The sequence below is a fragment of the Corvus hawaiiensis genome, chromosome 3 (genome assembly GCF_020740725.1).
Source record: "Corvus hawaiiensis isolate bCorHaw1 chromosome 3, bCorHaw1.pri.cur, whole genome shotgun sequence".
NCBI classification, from domain to species: Eukaryota; Metazoa; Chordata; class Aves; order Passeriformes; family Corvidae; genus Corvus; species Corvus hawaiiensis.
The window spans coordinates 107488440-107500962 of record NC_063215.1 but is presented as its reverse complement, the minus strand read 5'-3'; the positions used below and the strand labels follow the sequence as shown (position 1 = coordinate 107500962).

Genomic DNA, 12523 nt, shown 5'->3' with positions numbered 1-12523 from the left:
GTTTGCTCAGTGCCTGAAATGCCAGGAAGGAGGAAGTTTCTGAAGGACCCCAGGCCTGCAAGGCTCTTAAGACAGGCTGATCTTCACCGATCAGTGAAGCAGTCAGATATCAGTGGGATCATGGGACAAACTTGGGGGCAATTGTTTCACTTAGAAAAGCAGAGCTGTTGAATTCTTCTAAACCTCTGTGTGTCCATGAGTGATGTATGGGTTGTTTGTCAGACTGCCTTTGTAACTTCATTAAAAGAGATCCAAAGTCAATTTTACCTGTTGCCACTTATTGCAAAGGGCCGGTATGCTTTTGTTTCCCCACTCAGTTTTGCCAGTAAGACCTGGTCATGATGCTTTTCCCCCCACTGGAGACACAGACCATGATTTTTCCAATTTTATAAAGGGAAAGCTCCATCTGTCTAGAGGTGTGTTTTGTACAGTCTAATGTTAAACCTTTAATTGATTTGTTTTACTTGTAATCATGCTTTAAACATATTTATTGTCCTTGACCGAAACCAGTGTCTTCAGTGATCTTTGTATTCATATTTTCAGTAAAGGAAATACGTGTGATGAGTTGGCTTTGCATTATAGGTATCAGGCCTTCTATCCCCTCAAGAGTCTGGGACTTTCTCAGTTCTTTGAACTTTCAAAGGAAGGCAAAGGAGCTTGAGATCAGGATGAGTTGTGATCCAAATTGCTGTTTCTCTTTGCTCCTTTCCTCTAAACAGTAGCTCACAGGAAATGGGTTAATGCCAGAAAACTGCCACTGCAAAAAAAGGGCAAAGTTGGAGAACATTTGGGTGTCAGTAAGGTGAATGTCTCATGTAAATCCTGAGATCCCACTGCTCTACACTTTTTCCTGTGTGATGCAAACAGAGAGTGATGAGTGGGAATATTTAATTACCATTAGTTGATATGGGTAGTTCAGCTCGTTGCTTTTTGCACACCTTGCACAAGTAGAAAAGGAGTGAAAGCTGGGTGTGTATGGGCAACATGAGAGACAGCATTGTGTAGAGAAAGTGCATAGCTGTTCCAGAGTCAAGCAGATGAGAAGGAATTTCTTTCCAGGTGCCTTGGATCATTTATGACACAAAACACATCCTCTGCAGGGTGTCTTGTCCATTAAGAACTGAGAAAGACTGAGTTTCACCCTCTGCCTATCCCGTGGATAACACTATAGGTATAATGAGGGGATGGACACTCTTAGTCTTCTGCCTCCAGCAGCTGCTTTGGGGAAGGTTCCAGCACCACTCTCAGCACTTGCAACCCTCTGGCAAGTCACAGAAAGGTCTAGACAGAGAAGCAGGTGTCCAATCCCTCACTTTGTTTCTTGATGCTGCAGCTACCCTGATTTATTTACTGATAATTTACTGGTAAAATGGAGACTGTTTCCTGGTCTAACACAATTATATTCAAGGGCTGTGTCTGTGGCAAATTAAAGCCACAAAAATTGATTTCAGCCACAAGTTTCTGTTTTTAAATTAAGTAGGAACAGATGATCTGTTTCCACCTTGAAAACAGACAATTCTGGACAGGGAATTGTCTTCTGGCTGACTCTAGAGGCAAAGCATGTTTTTCATGGCAATGACCCCAGCCCCATTTTGTCTGGGACAGAAGGATTTGGGGACATAACCACATTTTGCAGTGGAAATTACCATGACTGTGCAAAAATTACCAGCCTCCAAACAGCGGCAATAAAGTCTGCTGTGGCAGATCATTCTTACTCTTGCTTCCATTTCTCTATAGCTATTGTTTATCTGCTTTGACTCTAAGGTGACAGAGCTTACACTGGCTTTTCAGTATGTTGAGGCTGGGAAAGCAGAACCCAGTGCTTTTTAGTGTTCATCCTGCGCCTGGCATGCAGAAGACTCAAATTTCTTTTTCTACCTATTGGATTTTGGGGACGTGATTTTACTTTTCTCTGCCTTGGCCTTCTGCATTCCCAGGAATGACAGCCTCATGGCAGAGTTAGAAGGGGTCATGGAATAGAAGTCCCAGGGTCCTGGGGTGAGTTGGTTGTTCAGGAAAGTGAATGTCTTTAGGGATCAGTGCTGCAAACCTCTCTTGCAGCTGCTGGGCCTTTTGCCTGAATTTAGCCAGAGCACAGAGTAAAGGTCCCCCTGGCCATGCCTCCCTTTCCTGCCTAGAGACCCTCTCCGTGGAGAGCCTGCACATTTTGTTACTAGGCAAGATGCCAAATAGCCTTTAACATTCCTTGGCAGCACACAGCTGGGGAATCGCCTTGTTACAGCCAGCCCTTGTCTGTTGAGCTGCTCTTGCTAAAAAATGGTTTTTTTAGAGATGAAAAAGCCGTGGCTCCACTCTTGGCAGTGACACTCAGGAATCTTTCTGTAGCACCAAGTCAAAGAAGACAGAAAGATCTCAGTACGTTTTATTACCCAGGCAGCCAAGAAAGGAGCAAAGGGGATGTTCTGGAAGCCTATGGGCTGACGGAGAGAGGGGCGTGGGTGGCACGCTTGCATCTGGGTCAATTCGTACAAGCTTCTCAAAGGGACAAGCTATTAAAGCAGAACCCAACACCTCCGCCACCTCATAGCCCTGGAATCGGCTGTGGGAGCCAGCAACGGGAGATTTGCTACCTGCATCCCAGAGACCCAGGGCCTTTCTGCCTTAAGGTACCACGGGAGACGCCTTTCCCCGCGCCTTTCCCCGCCGCTCCCTCGCTCGCTCGGGGGAAATCCGCCCTCTGCCGCCCCGCCCCGCTGCCCCGGGGGCTCCCCGGCGCCATCCTGAGGGCCCCAGGCCTCGGCCTCAGCGTGCTCACCCGAAGGCCGTGGGGACACAAACACACGCACAGAAAGGGCCCCAGGGCTCCAAGGTCAAGCTTTTGCCTACAGCATCAGTTTGCTTTCAGACTGTGGACGAGATTGTAAAATCACCAGGAGGAAAGAGCATGAAAAAGTTCTGCTTGGGCAGTACCTCAAGGCTTTGAGGGAGAGGGTTTGTGGTGCTTCCTTGCTCACAGGGAGCCGCAGGAAGTAAAAATAGTAATAAACTAGTAAAAATAGTCATCACCCCTTATTAATTGGAAGGAAAAGCGGAGGAATTGGCAGCTAGCCCCTCAGAAACATGAGGAGCAAAAGCCAGTCTTCTACCTGAGAGCTGCCTGGGCAGGGGCAATTCTTCCGATTGCATCAGCGTGGCCGTGGCTAGAAAGGGCAGCAAGGAGAGGAATTCAGCTTCTCCTGGCAGCCCCTGAAATCCCAGCTCTCACTTGCGTGCACCGGGGATTCTGCTCCAGACTCTGAACTTGCGCAGCTGCTCCTTGGGCGCTGTTTGCCCCCAGGCACAGCGGTGGGTGCTGCAGCAGCTGTCCCGCACACAGGGCTCTGGAGCCTCCCCGAGGCCGCCAAGGACTGGAGGAGGACACGTGCCCGGGATCTGGTGCAGCACCGTGGGGTTGTGGAGGATGCTTTGGTCTCTTTTGGGGGGGGGGGGGGGTGGGGAGCAGGGCAAATGGAATCAAGATGAGACAGGGATCAACCAGCGCCACGCCAGGCAGCGTTTTCTCCTACCGGGGCTCCTTTGAGTTTAGCGAGCTAATGAGGCCTGCGGAGCAAACGCGACCCAGGAGCGAGGAGGGAAGGGCTGGCTGGGAAGGAGTCAGATAAAGCCCTTGCAGGCATTTCTCTTTCCGAGGGGCTCCTGGGGAGACAAAGGAGACAAGAAGGATGTCCCATCTTGTGACACTCCCTTTTTTCCTTCAGTAGCTGTACCGCAGTCACTGCGTACGAGAGTTTACGTGATCCCTTTGATGCCAGGGAGCACAAAGAACTTGGAACCTTGCCGGAGTCCAGCCCTGCCTGCCTATCTTAGAGCAGAGGGGAAAGATGAAGAAGTATTTGGGCGGGGGTTGAGCCGAAATGGCATTTTGCCGCTTCTGATTTCCTCCCAGCTTTTGCAGCGGGGCGACCACTGCGTCCCTGCAAACCGCTCCCCTTTCCAAGGCACACGCGGGCCTGGCTGGCAGCTCCGGCTTCTCGAAGGGGCTGCTACTGTTGGCAACAGGAGCTGTTGTTGGAATTTTCACGTTGCTTAACCCTCCGTGCCAAAGGCCACCAAGTGGCTGACGAAGGACCCAAAAAATTACCCTGGAGGAAGGGGCCAAAAGCTTGGAAAAGGATGAAAGAAAAACTCTGATGACAACGACAAGAACAAGATTTATTTTTGACAGCAAATTAACATCCGCTGCCCTCCAGCCCGCCCAGATTCGCAGGCCAAGCGGTGCTGCTTCCGTGCCTGAGGTGCTGGCACCCTGGGGAGAGAAACCGGAAAGCTGCGGTCAGTCGGACAGGGCTCCTGTCCCCCCTGTTCCAGCAGGGCCTGTGCCCGGGCCAGCCTGCTGGCTGTGCCAATTCTCCGTTTCTAGAGGAGAGCAGCATGGCAGGCCATGTTCCACCTCCTCCACTGAAACACGGCAGAGCAGTCTCCTCAGCAGCTGCAAGAGCGGGATGCTCGTGTGGCCGCTGCCGTCTGCCGGAAGCCCTTCTGCCACCCGTTGCTGTGACGCCGGGTACCCACCTCTGGAGACCTGCTGCCAGGAGAGGAGCCGATCCCGCACGAGGTCCTCGTCTGTCTTGAAGGCGATGGCCCCGCAGACCGCGGCCCCCCAGGGTAGCGCCGGCACCGGACGCACTCCACAGAGGGTGCCAGCGCTTCCCCATGCGGTCCGGGCACCCGGTGCAATCTTCCTGGAAAAAGCAAAGAACGATTGCATGAAAGTCAATTAAAAACAAGACCTGGAAGCAAGAAAAAGTGTCAAAGGTTATCACCGTATCGCGGGCCTGGGGAGCGTCTGAGCACTCCATGCAAGCATTAAGGCTCTCCACGGCTGGGGAAAAACCCCACCTTTCCCACGCGTAAGCCCTCCCCTTCCTCAAGGGCCTGCAAAGCAGACCAGCTGGGGCACGCCTTCGGAACTCGCCCCCCTCTGCTGCCCCCCATCCCTACGGACGGATGCTTTTGCCAGGCTGGCTCCCCCCGCCCCAGCCCGGGCCAGGCTGGGTGGCAGAAGCTGTCAGCAAGGCCGGGCGCTGGCTCCCCCTGCACAGCATCCGTCCCCTGTCCTGCCAAAAAGCAACTTGGCGGCCGGCGGAAAAATTAATATTCCCCAGTGCCGCCAAGCAGGGAAGCTCCGGCGCCTGGCCCGGCCGAGCCCTGCCACGCCTGGAACCACGAGCATCCCCCCACTCCTCCGCCGGCTGTGGACTCACCTTGATTTCGTCGGGGCGCAGAGCGTGTCCTCCAGGAAGGGGCCGCAACCAAAGCCAACCGGCTTTGCCCCGCCAGCGGCCAGCTCGAGGATGGTGTTGTCCGGCTCCAGGTCGTGCTCCAGAAGAACACCCCGGCGGTGCCTCGGCTTGCGGGGACATCACGATGCCATTGAGCTGCAGGGGATGTTTCCCCTTTTCCAGTCTGTGGCAACTTCACCGCACTGCCACGACTTCTCCAATAGGATGGGGAGCACTGAGCCGCTTCCTCTGAAGTTGCCGAGGACCAGCGGAAGCATCTCCTTGGCTGCGCTCTCTCCTCCGTGCCACGGCCGCAGGGAAATGCTCTGCCCCGAGCGCTCTGAGGTGCGTGCAGCTGGTGCTTGCTGGGCTCCTGGATCCTACTGTGCAGAAGGATGGACCTCTGCTGTCTCCTGGTCCAGGAGACGGTCCTGCAGCCAAGAATGCTCAAACAGGTCTTCCAAGGACGGCCTGTGCACGGGGTCCATGGATAAACACCACCGGATGAGGTGCTGGCACTCTGGGGAGAGAAACCGGAAACCGCTGCTCAGCGGGACAAGGCTCCTGCCCCTGCTCTCCCAGATTCCACGGTGCCCAGGCCACACTAGGAGCGCTCGGAAGCTGCACCCCAACCTTCCCGTCGATCCTCCCTTTCGGACGAGAGCAGCCCAGAGGCACACGTGCCACCTCCTCCAGCTAACCCCAGGAGATCAACCTCCTCCCTAGCTGCAAGAGCAGGACGCCTGCGTGCCACCTGCCCTCTGCCAACCCCGTCCTTCCCTCCCCGCCCCCGTGCCCTGAAGGCGCATCCCCACCTTGAGACACCCGGGGCGGGAAGAAGAGCTGGCCCCGGATGATGTCCTCATCCGTGTTGAAAGGAAGGTGCCCACAGACCAGCTCATAGAGCAGGATGCCCAGGGACCAGATGGTGGCTGGCTGGCCATGGTAGCAGCCAAAGAGGATCCACTCCAGCGGGCTGTACTCCGGCGTGCCTACGGGATACGGGCGCCGCTCATCAGGCCCTGATGAGTGCTGCTCCCTCCCAGCCAGCTCCCGTTCCACAACAGGCAGCCCCTGCCCCGCCGGAAAGCAACTTGGCTGCAGCCGGCTGCAGAAGGATTTCCCCTCGCTCCCTCCCTCCTCCCCCTCTGCCAGCAAAGGGGGGAATCTCTGCTGCCCGGCTGGGCCCCGCCTTTGGGCTCACCTGACTTTCGGGTGTAGAAGGTGTCCTGGAGGACCGTGCCGCACACGAAGTCGATGAGCTTTGCCTCGCCGGTGGCCAGGTCGACGAGGACGTTCTCGGCCTTGATGTGGCGGTGCAGGACGCCGCGGCTGGTGCAGTGCCGCACGGCCTCCAGCACCTGGCGGAACAGCCCCCGCGCCACGGGCTCCGTCAGGAACGCCCGCTCCTCCAGGAAGTACCAGAGGTCCTGACAGCGCTCCGGACGCTCCATGACCAGCGCGAAGCCGTCGGGCAGCTCGAACCAGTCCAGGAGCCGCACCGCGCCGCGGAAGCCAGGGCGCGACACCATCCAGAGCAGCGCCAGCTCCAGGGGCACAAGGGCGCCGCTGTGCTGCGGGGGGGACCGCGATGCCGTCAGCGGGGCCGATGCTGCGCCGAGCCTTCGGCACCCCGGCCCGGCCCCACCGCCGCTCGCCATTGCCCGGCCCGGGACGCTCCGCGGCCCCCGCTCACTCCACGCTCGCTCCCCTCGCAGCGTCCCGGCTCCCACCCTCCCGGGCCTCGCCCTAGCCCCGCCCGCCACGCCCCGCTGGCTTTCACTCACCAGCCGCGCCCACTCCGGGATGCGATCGCGGGACACTCGCTTGATGGCCGCCTGCAAGTGGGGCGAGAAACCGGAAACAACGCCCATATTTAACGTGACTCCTGCTGGGAAATCACAGAATGATTTAGATTGGAAAGGACCTGAAAGATTTTCTACTTCCAAAGCCCTGGCTGTGGGCAGGGACACCTTCCACTATACCGGGTTGCTCAGGGCTCTCTCCAACCTGGCCTTGAACGCTTCCAGGCTTGGGGCATCCACAGCTTCTCTGGGTAATTTGTTCCCAGTTCCTCAGCAGCCTCACAGTAAAGAATTTCTTCCTAGAAACTTGCAGAAGAGAGTAGAAATATTGCTGTAAATACAAAAGGAGGGCTGAGGAGAATCTCTGCCTTTTACTGGATGTGGGGGGAAACATAGAACAAAGCCTGAGGAAAAGCCTGAAGTACTTCATGCACTCTTCCTTCCCTGGGTGAAGACTGTCCGGAGGGGCGGGCCCAGGGAGTGGTGGAATTAAATGGAATTAAATGCAGTTGGTGGCTGGTCACAAGTGGTGTTCCCCAGGGCTCAGCACTGGGGCCAGTCGTGTTTCATATCTTTATCAATGATCTGGAGGAGAGGATCAAGGGCATCTCAGCCAGTTTGCAGACGACGCCAAGCTGGGTGGGAGTGTTGATCTGCTGGAGGGTAGGCAGTCTCTACAGAGACATCTGGCCAGGCTGGATCATGGGCTGAGGTCAGTGGTATGAGGTTCAACAAGGTGAAGTGTCCCGTCCTGCACTTGGGACACAACAACCCCATGGAAGGCTACAGGCCGGGGGCAGAGTTGCTGGAAAGCTGCCCAGCAGAGAAGGACCTGAGGGTGCTGCTTGGCAGTGGCTGAACGTGAGCCAGCGTGTGCCCAGGTGGCCAAGAAGGCCAATGGCATCCCGTCCTGGGATATGCTTTAGTGGTGGCCTTGGCAGTGTTAGCGGGCTCAGGTTATTGGGGGAACTCTGTGAGCTTAAAGGTCTTTCCCAATGGAAACAGTTCTGTGCTTCTAAACCTCCATTCCTTGTTTTGAAGGATGCAGTCCCAAACAGACCTGCATTTGTGTTTTTAAGGAATTTAGCATCTACTTTTCCGTGCAAGTAAGAGGAATCAGGCTTGAAATGCTCTCGAAACACTTTTATTCCTTGATCTTAAGCTGTGTGTTTGAATTGAGGAGATTTTGTACAGAAAGGTTGGACCAGAAGATAAATGCAGGCAATTTAGCTGCAATGGCACTTGTTTCATCTGCTTTTCTGCTTCCTTTCCCCATGGGGGGCAGATTTGGGAGTATTTGTCTTGTGCTTTGAGTTCTGGCCCAGACTTGCTCATGGATGTGCTGTAAAATCTTATCTACCCCTTTCTACTGACAAAATCTTGCAGACTGGTGGGAATTGCTAGAGACAAGGCTTATAAAGCAGTCCCCAGTATGATTAGCCCAGTGTCCCTGCTTAAATCCAGGCCTGCTTGTATTAAAAAGGAGCAAACTCTTCTAACCACCCCGCCTTTTATTTGTAGCTCTTGGGGCAAGTCCTGTGTGCCATTCCAACTCTTTGTTATCAAATGTGCGAAGTGATGTTGCTGCTGTAGCAGCAGCCTGAGTTCAGTGGGAACAACTCCAAAGCACTGTCCTGGGTCCCACTGCAGTGGGCAAGGTCAGAGACTTGCCTCTGCTGCCATGGGCATCCTGCCATGGGGAGAGCAGCTGCTGGGGCTTCCCCCATTCTGCTGACAGCAGTCTGCCTCCAACATGTGGACTGTATGGCCATGATTTTGACAGCATGTGGAAAATGCATCATTTGAACATTTTTTATGTTGCTCTAACATGACCTGACTCGAGCAGTTTGGTAGGCAGGATGCCCTGTGGGCAGGGCCATGGCAGGGATGGGTGGCTGTCACTCGCACTGGCAGCGTTATTTTTCCATGCAGGCTCCTGATGCTGCGGGGCAACGCACCAGCAGCTGTATCGGGCCCAGCGACCAGCAGCACATCGAGGAGACCCTCATCTGCACAGAGCCCATCACCCCTTTGCTCCCCCCATGGCGGCACAAGACAATTCCGCCCCAGGTGAAGGGCTGCAGCAGACTGGAGACTCCTTCAGCCAGGACTCGTTGCAATCTCCTTCCTGCAGCTGTGCCCGGAGGATGTTGGCCTGCAGCGTCGGTGCCCATGCCCAGGAATGCTGCTCGGCTCAGGGAGGCGGAGTGTGTACAAAAGCTGCGCACAAAGCGCTGATCGCGAGACCCCGGAGCCGCTGGCAAGTGCAGCAGCTCTTCTTCATTCCGTTCAAGTGAGAGCCCAGCCTTAGAGCCTGTCGCTGGGGACAGGGAAATGCTCTGTGTATAGTTTTGAATTTTCAGGGACAGCCAAGATGAGAATTGTTTTGAGGCAGGTGATGTTAATGTTGGGTTTGGGTGTGTCTGCAGGAAAGAAAGCAGGAATAAACCCCTGCCACAAGGAAGGAGAACATTTGCATGGCCAATTTACACCCTACAGATACACTGATCATATCGGCCCACTGAATACTGGGAGCATCTAATGCAGGGGGCAAAGCTTCCTTTAATAGATGGGAAAGATGAGATTTGAACAAATAATTTTGCTGATGCAGACAAAGGGATCAGATCCACTGGTCCCTTGCCTCAGGGTTAGTTCTGCCAAATCCTGGCACGGCCCCTTTGGAATGATTCCTTAATTGCTGATATGCAGCTGGAATGCTGAATGCATCTGGGGAGAAGAATTGCCGAGTATGTAAGGTGGCATTTTTGCTGGATTAATTCTGGACTAGGAGTGAGCTATCTCATTAAAGCTTATCTTTCTCTCTTTTATTATTGACTGTAATGTTCTACAGGGGGCAAAAAATCCTGATTTCAGAAAGTTATTCCTTTTTTTTTACCGCTTGGCTGCCACATGATTTTATCATTGGTGGAGGCCTGTACAGAATGATTAGTTCTCTGAGTTTTAGGAGCTCTCTTGGAGAGCATTTCAGAATGACCTGCCCAGTGGTATTTCCATTAGGAAGATTTTCAATTGTTAGGATTAGCCAAGATCAGAAATATTTTGAGGCAGGTCATGTTTATGTTGGGTTTGGGTGTCTCTGCAGGAAGGAAAGCAGGGAATAAACCCCTGGAAAAATGAAGTAGAGCAAAAGTGGATTGTTTGGATAGGCCAGTTTGTTCCCTACAGATATGGGCTGCTTGAATACTGGGAATATCTAATGGAAAGTGCAAAGCTTCTTCAACTTCTAACATGGGGTGCCATTGTTCATGTGCCAGCCCTTCGTTTGTTGTGAACAGAAAAAATCAAATCCAAAAAGTGCAAAACCCAGCCCAGATGTGAGTGGGAGTTACAAAAATAAATGCCTTGAAAAGTAGCTTTGGAAAGTGCCTTTCCTCCTAGACAGTGTCAAACCCACAGGCCTGGCCTGCTGGGGCTTAGGGCTGGCTGCCCTTGGGAAGGGAAGGGGATGGTGTTGGGATGGGGGTTTTGCGGCCATGGAAACGAGAGAACCACGGGTGAGCGTGTCACAAAGGGGCAGCCCCGCGCTGAGGTTGTGAAGGTGGCGGGTGTCACAGACACAGCGGCAGGAGACGCGTCTGGCTCTGCCTCTCTGTGCCGACTGCTGGCGATTGGAGTCCCCCGACCTTGTTCTAAGGCTGGGTACCAAGCTCCCGTCGCTGTCTACGCCGAGAGCGTTCCCAAATTCAAACCCAGATACTTCTGCGAGGCAGAAGCACGGGTTCCAACATGGACTTCAGTGGAAAAGGAAAGACCGCTGAAGAAAAAGGTGAGGATAGAATGGAGATGAAAGGCCTCAGCCAAATGGAAAAAAATCCCAGCAGATTTCAGGGAAAACTGGTCGATGGTGGTCAGTGCTGGCTCTGTGTCAGAGTAGGTGGCTGACAGGTACAGATGATCCTGTTGGGATGCCCAAGGCATCACAACATTCTGTCCTTAGTTTACTCTGCTTTCTCCTTTTTCTGGGTAGCCAAGTCACTCATACTGCCAGCCAGGACAGGGACTGTGGCCACAGCAGACCACAATTGGACATGGTCATAAGATGCAAGGCCTGTTTCTACCTTTGCCATCAATGTCAGGTCTCACTAAAAATAAATTTCCCGTTCTTCCTCTGCTTGCTGATCAGCTCGAACCCTGAGGATGTTATAACGGTGCTATTAAAACACCAGCAAGGCCTGCCTGCTTGCTGAGAGGTCTTGCTGCTTTGCAGGAACAGCAGTCAGGACTGTGTGGGTCTGTACTTGGTAGGCACAGAAGCCCAGTCTCAAGAAGGAATGGGTTTTTTCCCCTCTTACCATTGCAGCCTTCCACCTTGCCCTTCAGGCTTGGCAGGTCCATACTGTTAAGAAGAATTACAGCGATGCTAGTTTCATGAAAGACCAAAACAAAGCAAACTTCTCAATAATTAGAAAACCCCTTGAGTGCCTCACCCATTCGATGAGTAGATATCAAAGGCTGGAGTTCGACTAACTCACTTCTTCCCTTGTACCTGATCCACAGCTTCTTCAGTAGACAAAACCTCAAGGAAGAAGTGGATGGAGACCATGCCTAAGGAGGGCCCTGTGCGGCCTCCCCACCCTGGTGCCCTCCCGCCCCTGGCTGGCTGCAAGGATGCTGTGCAGACCCCCAGGCTTGGCAGTGCAGGTCTCCGCTCGCAGCCTGCTCAGGGGGCCTTGGCCCAGGAGCCCCGGCAGGGGCAGCTGAGCAGCGCTGCCCCCGGGGTCACTGCCAGGGAGCACAAGGTGAAGGCTGAGCATGGCTCAGCCTCACAAAGAGGTAAGGCGGGAGCTGGGCCGCTCTCTGGCGGGAGGAAGGCTCTTGTGCCAGCCTAGAGAGCCTGGGCACATTGCCAGGGAACAGTTCTGCCCTGCATGTGCCCCCTGCACTGAGCTGTGCTGCTCCCAGTGCCCCGTGGAGCTGTAGGGCTGCTCAGCTGTGGGGCCGGGAGAGGAGCAGGAGGGTGCGTGTGCAGCTGAGCCATTCCTGGAAAGCACAGGCCTCTGGGCTCCCTGCTGTCCCAGGGCAGCCCAGAGGCCAGGCTGTTCCTGTGCTGGCTCTGTGCAAGTGGGTCAGGGTGTCTCCCTGGCCTGCCTCAAGTGGCTGCTGGCAGGAGCATGTTTCCCTGTGCAGCTCTTTAGAAGTTTCCAGGGAATCTCTCCAATGAAATACTGTAGCTTCCGATGCTTTATGTTGGCATTGTGGCCTCTGTTGTATTTTGTGTCTCCATTTTGCAGGACTGACTGGCTACAGTCTTATCAAGAAGTTTACCGTGGAATCTCCCTCTATGCTCCTTCCCTCCAAGCCATTGCCTCCCATCCAGAAGAGCTCTCCTCCTTCTAACACAAACAAAGTATGTAGCGGAGAGCAGGAGAATGGGAAAACTATCACCGGCAATGATGATGACAGTAGAAAACTGCAGGAGCTGAGTTCAGAGAGAAAAGGACATATGGTAAGGAC

General features: G+C 54.2%; 1 protein-coding gene across 1 annotated transcript; it reads right to left on the bottom strand.

The window, feature by feature from the left end:
• Nucleotides 1-4195: 4195 nt before the first annotated feature.
• Nucleotides 4196-11404, bottom strand: LOC125322373 (serine/threonine-protein kinase pim-1-like). Its single transcript, XM_048296028.1, has 6 exons — nt 11362-11404; nt 7031-7131; nt 6448-6817; nt 6059-6235; nt 4534-5763; nt 4196-4267 (listed from the first exon to the last, which is right to left on the bottom strand). The coding sequence occupies exons 1-5, from the start codon at nt 11402-11404 to the stop codon at nt 5624-5626; spliced, it is 831 nt and encodes a 276-aa protein (XP_048151985.1). The 3' UTR covers nt 4196-4267; nt 4534-5623.
• Nucleotides 11405-12523: the final 1119 nt, after the last annotated feature.

Excerpts from the sequence above, each read along its gene's own strand:
- LOC125322373 (XM_048296028.1), bottom strand. The coding sequence starts at position 11,404 with ATGGACCTGCCAAGCCTGAAGGGCAAGGTGGAAGGCTGCAATG. Across the intron at positions 6,236-6,447 it reads CTTCTACACCCGAAAGTCAG|GCACGCCGGAGTACAGCCCG; the intron begins GTGAGCCCAAAG and ends CGTATCCCGTAG. Across the intron at positions 5,764-6,058 it reads CCCGCCCCGGGTGTCTCAAG|AGTGCCAGCACCTCATCCGG; the intron begins GTGGGGATGCGC and ends TTCTCTCCCCAG.